We start from the raw sequence: 12,167 nt of genomic DNA, 5'->3' as shown, positions 1-12,167 counted from the left end.
AAGAATAGACTCGCAAATCAGGAGGCCACTGAAACCATTACTGCAGGGAAAGAGGGAGCCTGGAGGTGAAGAAAGGAGGAGGAAAGGGAGGGTGGCTACTCTACGATTAGTTTAAGAATGTGTGTGTTAGAGAGTGAAGTGTGTGTGTGTGTGTGTGTGTGTGTGTGTGTGTGTGTGTGTGTGTGTGTGTGTGTGTGTGTGTGTGTGTGTGTGTGTGTGTGTGTGTGTGTGTGTGTGTGTGTGTGTGTGTGTGTGTGACTATGTGCACGCGCAAAGCATTGGGTGAGCGCACACACACACATTGCAAGGGTCTTTTTTTCTTAACTGGACTGTGCATTATCTCCAGCCCCGTGATTACTCGCCGACCTTAAAGGCCAGCGATCTGACCTGGGAGCATGATCCCCGAGAGGAGAGGGAGGAGAGGAGGGGAGGAGAGGAGGGGTGGGGTCAGGGTGGTGGTGGTGAGACTACGAGGAAGCCAAGCAGATGCCAGGGCAATTAAAGCGACCGGGGAATGTGACGAATGCGGTCAATCTGTCAAACCACCCCTGAAGTCACAATATTACCTTCAAGATATACTGTGGTGCCTGCAGGGCCTTTACAAAGATAAGATGTGGAGAGTGGAAGGCCTGGGTGGGTGGGAGGTTTGAGATGGGGTGGCGTGGGGGAGTTGAAGAAGAGAGGGAGAGAGATGGGTGTGTGTGTGTGTGTGTGTGTGTGTGTGTGTGTGTGTGTGTGTGTGTGTGTGTGTGTGTGTGCCATTGCCTGCTGTCCTTTTTCCACCCCCATAACCTCCACAACCAGCATATCACCAACTCTACCTCCCTCCTGCATACTCTCACACTCCCTATAATTGTCCTTTTCCCCTTCCATTTTCCTTTCAACTCCTCCTCTTCTTCTTTCCCTTCTCCTCCTTCTGTCACTACTCTCCTCTTTAGCCACCTGCCACCCCCCCACTCCACCCTAAGTCTCATGCCTGGCCTGTCCAACACATACCTTTCTCTTTCTCTTCCTCAGCCCCAGTGGAAGTGTAAACACCTCAGACCAACTGAGGCTGGAGGCAGAGGAAAGAGAGAGAGACAGACAGGTTTTATAAATTGGAGGCCATGCAAGGAGGTGACCACGGCTGTCCGGGATCAGCACTCCTGGCCTCAACCAACAGAGGAGAGCCACCGAGGAGCTATAATAACCCAAGTGAAAACATCCCTCTGGTTCTGTCTGGTGTTCTCCTAAAGGGAGACTGCAAAGGCTGCCGAATAAGGTTTGTCTGAGGACACGCTGAAGGTGAAAATGAAAACCTCTCCAGAGGGGGAAAAGAAAAAGAATGAGCTCCTACACCAGATAATCATATAGTATAAGATTACCTATTTGGCAGGAAAACACATGTTAAAACAGTGTATAGAAACGTTGCTCTTCAGTCCACTCACCTAAGGTTCCGCAGGGTTTGTTCTTGTAGGTGCAGATGTCATATCTGAAAAAAAAGGGAAAGAACAGAAACAATTTCATTAACTCTACATTTTTTATGTGTACAGTATTTTCTTCCACTGGCACTTTGCCGCTCATTCTTTCCATGTTTAATCACAGTCTGACCAGATATAATCTCAACCTTTAGCATAACAATAGCATGTAATGAAAGCTGTGAAAACACCTGGTTCGCTCCTTCCATAGCATGAGCCTTTGGCAAAATGTCACAGGGCTAACACAGCAAATGTCAACGAGAATAAAGTGAAAAGCTTCGGTCATGCCGTGTCCCAACTGCTAACTCCCGTAACTCACACACAGGTAATCCAATAGAGCCGAGGGGGAAAACAAGGCCTGAACACAGTGGGCCACATCATACATTTAAAATGAAAGATCCAATCATTCCTAAAGCTTTTAATCTATTAAAAACAAGGGCACAGCAGATTTAATTTCATTCTCCCTCCTCGCGCTCCTGCTTGCCATAAACTCCTCTTCCTTCCTTCCTTGCTTTCCCTCGGTGTCGCTCCCTCCTTCACATCGGATCAGCGAGGTACAACCATGACCTCGTTCAGGACATCTATTTGTTTTGATGTATTTCCATAGTTTCCCCTTGTGATGGGACACATTCCAAATAAGGCAGAATGGTAACACAAACTATCAAAGAAGCAATAGGGGTAGAGCGGGTCGTCCACTAACCAGAAGTTCAGTGGTTCATTCCCCCGGCTCCCCCATCCCATGTGCTGGTGTGTCCTTGGACAAGAAACTAAACCCCCAATTGCCCCTGTTGTCTGTGCCGGCAGTGTGTGAATGACATGTGATGGAGAAAGTGCTGCATTTAGATGCCCTGTTGAATGGATGAATGGCAAAACTGTGATCTAAAGCTCTTTAAGTGGTCATCAAGACCGGAAAAGTGCTACAATAATACAGACAATCTGCCATTTACTGCTGAGTGTTGAGAAAGATTAAGTTTAGTGTGTCCTGCTGGTCCGTCTCTACAGGGGAGCGGCACTGATGGAGCAGTAGTAGACGTAGAATATAGTGATACTAAATGCAGGAAAAATGTCCACCTCTGTGAATCTAACTAGACCATGAAGGCCTCAGTAAGTAATGATTAGCATGTGTGTAATGAGGACCTGTGGATACATAATTAGAATACACTTCACTAGAAGTATGCAAATAGTGATCCACAGTTCATCCACATAAAGCAAATATATTTTCTCCTGGCAACAGCTTTCCCTTCATATTTTACATCAGTGCTTTTACTTTATTCTTCACAAATCTATCCATACACTCTACCAGTAGATAGCAAGTGAAACATTGCTATCTATCCAACACAAAAGATACATGCTCTTACATGTGTCGCACGTTCCCAAATTAGTATTCACAATAGTATAATCTTATGCCTTGAATCGGAGGCTGCAAACAATTATTTTCATTATCAATTATTCCAGTGAATATTTATAAAGTCATAAAGTGCTTTTTCTTTAAACCCAATGTGGCATGTCTTGTTTTTGTCTCACCGAAAAGTGACATGTTTTCGAATGACAAATAAAATGAATCTTTAACTAAGTTTATATTTAATCCAGTGTTGAATAAAGAAATTCTGTCACAGTTTCAGCTCATTACTAAAAGTCCTCTGAGGTGAACGCTGCAAGCATCCGCCATCTTTAAATCTAAACCTTTGTAAACGCATTCCTAGAAGGAATGTCAGACTGCTCCTCCAGACATGGTGGTTAATAGAAGCTTCCTGGTGTCGACCATCGGCTATTTATACTATCTCCAGTGTTAGCATCACTGAGCCCAGCTGGGGCCTCCTCCCCACAGCTTATTATCTCATTATCTCTCGCCTACGCTTTGCCTTGGTTTCACGGTTCACCAATGCTATATTTACTGAAAGGTTACCGATGTCCCACCATATTGGAACTGACCCAAAGCACTGAGGTGAATCAGGGGTGTGGCTACCCATCAGCATAGAAAGTAACTGCAGTGTTGATGTGCGCCATCTACAGGCAAAAAAGATTCTACAAATTTAAAGTCTATGCCACCTGCAGGCAATGGGGAAAATTGCAGTTTGGGAAATTTCAAACTGAAATTTTTGACTTGATGATTGCACTAGATTAAGGGTTATGAGCTATTACAAAACAGGTCATCACTTAAGTTATAAGGCGTCATTGTCTGGTCCACAAATATCTACATAAAATTTCAAAAATATCTACAGAACATGTTAGCTCATTTGTTTTTGGCCTTGGCTTTTATCCTTATAGCACCTAGCATAACGTTTTAGCCAGTTGAGCTTCGGACAATTTAATCCTTTCAATATCTTTGGCTGTGAAGCACAAATCTTGTATTTTTCAGCCTCACTACTCACATCACATAAGTTGCTTCTTCTATTAACAATCAAGCTCTGACAAACCAATTTTCCAGAGTTGTCGGAGAACAAAACGGAGTTGAAAGCTACAGAGTTAATCCTAAACTTAAATTTGTTAGGTCTCCATGTTAGGTCTCCATTGAGATGATATTGTTGGTCTGTCTCTGCTAAGTGTAGATATAGGCTATTATTGCTAGCACCTTAGCTACAACAAGGTTTTAAGGTGCTGTAAGTGGCGACATTGACATGTGTACATCTGTTGCTGCTGCTGTTACTTTCTTCTCGTTATGGGTGGTGCAGGTTGGCATGTGTAGACCTGGTCTGACAATTACCAAATTACCCTTTGTGGAGAATATGGCTGCTAAATATGGATGAGTAAGCTACAAAACAGTTCCAAGAGGTGTTTGGCATCTTTAAGCGATGAGAATAGGACCATGTTATATCATGTCCTACAGAAGAACTAGAAACAATTACAGCCCCTGAGATAAATCCCATGACTGTTGTCTGTAGACACCACTAAGCTACTAAGTCTTTACTGCTGGTTCTTACGGAACGACGCTAAAACCAATAATAAAAACGTGAGCCAAAGCAGCTGGAGAAAATCAACTGACAGACAACAAGCATGAGCACACTAATGATAGAAAGGCTGTTTTGTGCGAAGCCTACGGAGTCAAACATCTTGGCTTTAGCCCATGTCAATCACAGAACGCCATCCTCTCTTTAAACAAAACCAGTGGGGGGAATGTACTCTTCAGTTGCTAGGTTATGTAGCCAAAACAGTTCTGGCAACAATGAAGCCTATTCCAGGTAATGACAGAGTTTTGCTGTTTTATGGTAACACCCTTAACATAAATTGCAGCGTGACAGGTAGAGCGAGTCTGAAACAGCACATTTTATTTTCAGAACTGAGGTGTTTATTCCCATCGGCTTTAACGGTTACAGGTTGAGAGGGTGTGCACAAGAACTGGACTTTTGGAGGTTTGACTGCCGTACCTGCTGGCCACCTCTATTAGCAAACACACACATGACTACACTCTGAAGCTGAACCGTGACTGCACAGCTTTTATGAGCCAACAGTACAGAAAACAACCTGCAACCTATTTGCTCAAAATTAGGAAATTAGCGCTACTTCCAATGAAAGTAGCAGCCGAAAGAACAACTCAGCAGCATCATTATACCGGCATGTGAGGAAAATGTAGTCCATATCCCGTAGATGAGAGTCTACACTTACCGGGTGATTAGGACAGCGTTGTCATGATGAGCCATCCCATTTTCAGGAATACTGTTGCCGTCGCCGTGATGAGACAAGATGGACTTCTGCCACTTACAGAAACTGTCCAGAGACTTGTCAGCATGGTGGTTAATCTCCAGGTTAGGCTGCAAATTCAACACAAGCAGCACATGCAACCGTGTTACAATAACTACAATAATATCAAACCTTTACAGTCTCTTCCAGTGCATTACAATATCACATCATAGGATAATGTCATGTCTTACTACGTCAAAACACATTGTGTCATGTCTCATGGGGTGTTGTGTTATGTCCTTTAAACTGTATTGTGTTGTGTTGTGTTGTCACATTTCATTATGTGATTTCCTTTTGTGCGTGTTGTATTGAATCATATAGAATTGTGTCATATTGTATTCAGTGTGTGAAAGAAAGCAATGAATGGTGTTGTGTCATATAATTTACTGACGTTATTCTGTTGCATCGTGTGCCATGCCATGTCTTATCGTGTCTTATCATATTGTATCATACTATGTCATATTCGATTGTATTGTATCTTGACATAGCGTGTAGAGTCGGGCTGTATCATTTTGGATATTATTTAACTGTGTCATGTTGTCATGTTGAATCGTATCATGTCAGGAGCAGATCCAGGGGTGGGGCCAGGGGGGCAATGACCTGAAATCTGATTGACCCCCTGAGGTGCCCCTGTCCTGTCAGTTGTTTGTTTTTACTAGTCACTTACTAACAATAATAACAATTAATATGACAATTTGTATATCCCTTATAGTAAGGTTATCTTGTGTGCGTTGTATTGCATTGCATTGCATTGTGCTCATCACGTTGTGCTACATGATGTCATATCATGTAGTGTCAGGTTGTATAATTTTGTGTCGTGTTATAACATGTTTTATCCTATTCTGTTGTATCATGTCATATCATTTCATATTGTTTCCTATAATAATTCATATCACTCTAAAGTACTAAATACCCCAAAACTTGAAAAGATATTTTTCATGGAGAACACTTGTGGACTGATTGACAGCAGTTGTGATACAGCATTTCTAGGCAAACATTTATCAAAGCATATGGCATGGTGGTGTCACATAGCTGAGCGACCCTAGTTCAGTTTTCAATCACAGGCAGGGACCTTTATTCCATGTCACATCCGTCTCTCTCTCCTCATTCTCTGTCCGTCACAATCGTCTACTGTCCAATAAAGGTAACATCGAAGACAAAGTGACACTGAACTATCATGTGTTGACAACGCTGACAACACTTGAACCACTCCAGCCGCCTGAGGGGAACGGTTGTGTGTGTGTGTAATTCTGGATGAATTATTTGAAGGAGGACTGAACTGGGATCAGAGGGAGGTTGGAGAACAAGTTTTTGGCACAGTATAAACTTTTTTGTGTTTGATTTACGCCTATATTCAGTACTGGTAGAGGTAAAACCTTTTATAGCAGGAGAGAAGATACTCTATTTTAAGATTAGCTGAAATTTTATAAAAAGCAGAAGTGGAAAGTAGGAAAAGAACTGGGGACGTTGTAGTGGAGTCTGCAAAATGAATCTCCTTATGTACTAGTTTTAATTATATGAATCCATTACAAGATGAAGATGTGCTGAATTCAGCTTGCAGCTCAACGGCCAATCAGTGATTCACTTCCACCATAATATGTTTTGAGGCTGTATTTTCTATTGAGCTCATCCCAAACCAGGACTGACAGACGAGCCGTCCTTGTGGATCAAAGTGCGGCTCCGCTTAACATGAAAACTGGATTTTTGGACCTGATGCTACATAAGGAGCCTCTACGACCCCCTTCTGAATAAAACAGATGCTAGGACACTGTTTCTCCCATCACACATACATACACATGTACAGTGCATGTCAAAAATCCTCAGTCAATGCTCCCTGAGGGAAGATGCTTAAGCACATCTTTTATCTTAAGCGGTGGCCATATGGTGAATAGTCTCTCCTCTCTCCCCTTCAGCCACAGCAATCACATAAAATACTGCAGCTCAGTCACGCCAGACGTATCAGTTATATACTCATTACACGTGAGGTTACAGACGCTATAAAAAAAAGGCTTGCGGTAATAACTGTGGTAATACTGCATGGACAGCTCAAAGTTAGGCAAATTAATAAATGAAACTGTGACACAGAGAAGGGTTCAGGAGGAAAAGGTGATTTTTTTTTTCTTACCTGATCTTCAGTCAGAACAATCAGCCGGGTCACAATGATGTTCACAACATTTCCTAGACTGGCATCACGGTAAAGTTTGGCAACCTGACCTCCAGAAAAGAAGAAAAGACACAAAGTCAGACAAATTGTGTCCATATGTCACAACATCCAATCTGCCTTCATGAAGTACTTTCCGTGGCCACACTAGTACAGTAATCAGCAAATATTTTGATAATTGAATAATTGTTTGAGCCATTATTAAGCAAAACTGCATAATATTTGCTGGTTCTATCCTCTCCAATGTGAGAATTTGTTGTGCATGTTGTTACACTGAATGTTCGTCAGACAAAACAAGACATTTGAAGCCCTCACACTGGGCTGTTTGGTGACATTTTCCAAACAATCAAACAATTAATCAGATAATCTAAAATTAACAGATAAATAAGACAGGACAACATGACCAAAAAGTAGGATCAAACTTACAATATTCATTACAGACAAGATGTAGTGCTCAATGTCTTTGCGTCCATGGTAACCGACCATCATTTTATCAGCGACCACTAGCGTCTCCACAAAGCGCTCGGTGCTGACAGAGCGTCTCCGTCTGCGAGTGCTGTTCGAGCGCTCGCTGTCGGTTTGGGGAACAGGGGACGAGTGGACAGGGGAAGTTGCGTTATGCTGGCAAGGTGCACTGCTTTCAATGAGGTCTGTGGACGACAGGGAGACAACGACAGGTTATTGTAAATAATGAAACAACAATTTACACCAAAATCATGATGCATCATCTTTGTGAGAGAGCTAGGTTGTGTGTGGTTGATGCACATAGGGAATCTGCCCCTTTGAACCTTGCGGCTAAAGCCTTTTGCTTTATGACCCAGATGCTCTGGGAAAAAGCTATAGGGTGGTACATGTTAGGGCATGTTAGCTTCCTGGCGATGACAGCCTTTGCTGTTTCTTATAAGACCTTGGCCCAAATACCTAAATATCCACCTGGTTCTTTTTCCAATTCGTCATATCTCAGCAGTCAGAGTATTTGGGGGCACTGGGTTGTCTATATTTCAAAATCTGAACATGATTATTGGCTCTATAAATAGGATTTGTGCTTCAGTAAAAGTCAGAGCCAAGTACTCTTTATGCAGTGAAGGGCTTTTTTATGAAAGCTGGAGGGAGACTTTCTCTAACAGGTTGAAAGGTGTCCAGGCCAGCAGCAACTATAGCACACAAGAGGCCCGGTCATGTCTACCAGAACCTGGGCCTAGAACCAAACCAGCACTTCCTCTAACCTGCTATGTATAGTTCTTCCTTTACGTCAGTTCCACCCACACAGAGTCCAACCCAGATGGAGGTTCACCAACCTGAAATGCCACAGCTGAACTCCTGGCTATGCTCTTGCGGTGAGGGAATGGCAGACATTTTATAAATAACATGTTGCTGTGCTTCTTCCAGGTTCCATTCGCTGGAGGTGGTGGAGGATATGTTCTTTAATGGCTCTATTAAATACTGTTCTTCCTCTGTTGTTATAACACCATGCTTGGAAAGAAAACCAATGAAAGAAACAGGTTACAAACACAAGCAAACATCAGCACTGAAGTGAATGCATATATCTAAACAATGCAGGGGGGAAAAAAACTTACATGTTTAGTAGTTGTTATTTTGTACTTTCTATTAAAAGGAAACCAACAATTTTACACATGAAGTTCAGTTGTGTGTGTTCAGACAGACTGCGAAGCAAACTTTAGATTCGATGTGATGCATACAAACAGCAAAGTGAAAGCTAAAGTTACGAGTTCTGTTCCAAAAATCAAATTTTATAGCTACGCTAATAACTAAAATATAACTAGGGCTTAATGCTGTAAAGGTAAGACTGCATACATACAACTATGAGAGTTGAAAAGATGAGTTCATAAGAGTGTTGTCGAGTTGTATGAATAAAAATGACTATGATGAAATCATTAAATCTGCTGTAGTGAAGATTTATCTGAAAATTAAATCCCAACAACTCACATTTGACGCTGAGCTCAGCAGATAGCTCACAGGCTACTGATAGCTAGCTACTGCTAGCAGGCTATTGTTGGCTAGTAGCTAGTGAGGTGAAAACAGCCTTTGCCTTCAGACCCTCAAGAGTTGTAAAAAAGTTCCTCTGGATAAATATAAATTATACATTTAAATATACTATTATACATTTCCGTAACTCTGACAACTTAAGCTGAGATAACCCTGATGACATCATCACAATAAACCATCAGAATAATCTTGGGTCCGGAGATGTCATCTCTTTACAGCAATCTGACACTAAAAGTTGTGGCCATGATGTTTGACATGTGTACGTACATGACAAATGCTATTAAGTTGCATTTTGTGAAATGTAGGATACATCATTGTTTAAGTAAGACTGATAGTTGGGGATGAACATCTCTTTTGCCATTCCTTATGTATTGTGTCTGCTGCATGACTCAAAGTGTTATATAGCTGGAGTACCCCTTCGAATAATAAGTTTGTACACAACAATAGTTTGATTTTGTAAAACCCACAATGACAGCAATAAACCCCACATCACACTAGCAAACAGAAACATATTAGAGTTTTTAATAGTGAGTGATGTCAAGATCCCAAACTGTGCAGATCGCTGATTACATTAAAGTGCAGACACATTTTTGTCCATTTTTGGTGCTCTTACAAAAAAGGGCAAACACTAATTCAATTTATGATACTCGGTGTGGGTCTTGCCAACACATTTGGCTTCACGTTTTCTCCACATGATTACATTTGACAATAAGAAGCAGGGCCCTTTTTTTCCTTCTTTAGAGTTATCCTGAAGCAGGGAGGGATAGCGGCTATTAAAATTTCTTCCAATTCCTTGATTAGCAAAGAGAAGCTGGAAAGTCACACAGTCTGAGGATAAAAGCCCGAGGACTAAACGCTAAGACAGGATAATTAGACGCCTTGTTAGTGGTGTTCAGTTTAGTTTTTGAAAAGACGCTTCGAAATGAGGTAATATGCATGGGTTAGACACGTTATTTTACAGATCACAAAAAGGATCAACTCAAGAAATGTGAGCTGAACTACTGAGGCTTTTAAAATTAGAGCCTCAAGAGTGATATTCAATGGAGAGATTGGAGAGAAAAGCCCTGATGCAGAACACTCACGGATAAGCGTGATGATGTGATTTCTCTACATGAGCATCACCTTGCTCTGAGCTGCCTGCAGACTCGGTGTGCCAAGTGGAAAGAGGCCAAGATCGTGTTAAGCAAACTACAATTGGTCTAATCCTTTGGCCGTGCCTCTGAAAGATTGGCTGACATGAGAGCAGCACAAGCTAGGTATATATTCTGACATTAGTATTAGTAGGGGTTTGTTTGAGGTAAGTAGCCTGAACTCTTTGTGGCACCAGGGGCTGTTAGAGAGTGTGAGCTGATCACATTTAATAATAATTCCAACACCACATTGTACTCACCAGGCCCTTGCAGTTGCTGAGTGCCACTCTGGTCGTACTGTGCTGATTTTGCAAGAATCCCACATAGTGACAGTTATCTACCATGTTATGACGCCACTCCAGCCCTTCTTTGCCCCAATACTCCACTGTAAAATGTTTCGACACCAGGTGGGGGTTGAGTGTCAGGTTTAAGTGAAAGTGCTTTCCGTAGGCCGACAGTCTGTAGAACAGCCGGGACTCTGGAGGGTCCGGGTCCAACGCCGGCACTGGCCCCATTATGGGGTCCACGGCCCCCCGTCTCCGTCGGCCCGGCCGGTGGTGCTTCACAGTGTAGCTCAGGAACTCTCCATTTTCATCCACCCGCACCGGGACAGTCAGCTGGAAGTGCTGCAGGTTGGACAGGAACTCCTCTTTTACAGGAGAAAAGGAAAAGAAAGAATAGAGACGAGAAGATGTTGTGATAATGAACATACAGATACAATAAAATCGTCCCGTCCACCTGTCTGCATCATACCTTGAGAGTTGTGCGAAAGTCTGTTGACGCTTTGAAATTCAGAAGCAGCCATCACCACCAGGCTCAGTGTCCAAGTCAGCGTCTTCCACAAAATTTCCATAATTCAGGGAAAGATGTGACATGGGGTGGGGGTAGAGGGTGCTACAAACGGGTTAAAAGCACACGGTCGGTCCGATGCCACACCATAACAAGTCCATGGTTTATCTCCTTCACTTAAAAGTTCTCGTTGTGCTCGAGGGCTCATCCGAGTCTCAGATTTCTCCTGAAGGCGAGCACTTCCACATCCCACTGGCCTCTGGATTCATGTCAGCAGCTCGTAGAAAACACCGTAATCCATCAGACACAGTGACTCTCAGGTGTAGCACCAAACAGGAAGCTCTATATTGGGAACTTGTCTTGACCAATCCATCTGCATTCCTGTGAAGAAAATCAATCAGAGGTTAAATGATCTTCTCTCTCTCTTGGAATTATCGCTCACTCATTTTCAGATTGATGTCTGTTGTGGAGCTGAGACCAGCAGTTGATTTGTCGATTTGTCGATCAACAGAAAATTCACTGGAACCTATCAAAATATTGTATTGATCTATATTGTCCAGCAAAATGACAACAATTCACTGGTTTCAGCTTTTCAAAATTCAGGCTTTGCTGCTTTCTCTGTGTGTGAAACATGTAAAACATTATTGTAAATGTAATACTGGTTTTTGATGATGATCTAATTGGCATTTCCCACTCTTTTCTTAACTTTTATGGACCAAATGTTTAATCAATTAATCAACACATAATTGGCAGATGACTCAGTAATGAAAATTAGGCATATATCTAATATTTATCTTCATTATCGATTAACCCAGGAATCATTTTGTCAAAAACAAAATCCACAAAATCCTGAAAAAAGCATGCCAATTAGCCCAAAATGACATCTTGTAAGTGTTTTTTTAATCTGACCAAGACCCAGAGACCCAAATATGTTTCATTTACAAT

The 12,167-nt window shown here is 42.2% G+C and overlaps 1 protein-coding gene across 5 annotated transcripts in view; it reads right to left on the bottom strand.

Moving 5' to 3' along the window:
* Positions 1-12,167, bottom strand: part of adamts6 (ADAM metallopeptidase with thrombospondin type 1 motif, 6) — a 64,181-nt gene that overhangs the window by 49,915 nt on the left and 2,099 nt on the right. For 4 of the 5 annotated variants that reach the window (XM_034603220.1, XM_034603219.1, XM_034603223.1 and 1 more), the window contains exons 2-8: positions 11,187-11,603; positions 10,694-11,082; positions 8,595-8,769; positions 7,723-7,946; positions 7,261-7,344; positions 5,061-5,206; positions 1,428-1,471 (exon numbers count right to left, since the gene is read on the bottom strand). In XM_034603220.1, coding sequence (XP_034459111.1) covers positions 1,428-1,471; positions 5,061-5,206; positions 7,261-7,344; positions 7,723-7,946; positions 8,595-8,769; positions 10,694-11,082; positions 11,187-11,286 — 1,162 coding nt within the window. In that variant the 5' untranslated portion in view covers positions 11,287-11,603. The remainder of the gene's footprint in view (positions 1-1,427; positions 1,472-5,060; positions 5,207-7,260; positions 7,345-7,722; positions 7,947-8,594; positions 8,770-10,693; positions 11,083-11,186; positions 11,604-12,167) is intronic. The other variant, XM_034603221.1, reaches the window with a different exon arrangement.

Source organism: Hippoglossus hippoglossus, chromosome 12 (genome assembly GCF_009819705.1).
Source record: "Hippoglossus hippoglossus isolate fHipHip1 chromosome 12, fHipHip1.pri, whole genome shotgun sequence".
NCBI lineage: Eukaryota > Metazoa > Chordata > Actinopteri > Pleuronectiformes > Pleuronectidae > Hippoglossus > Hippoglossus hippoglossus.
This window is presented reverse-complemented; position numbering and strand designations above follow the sequence as displayed.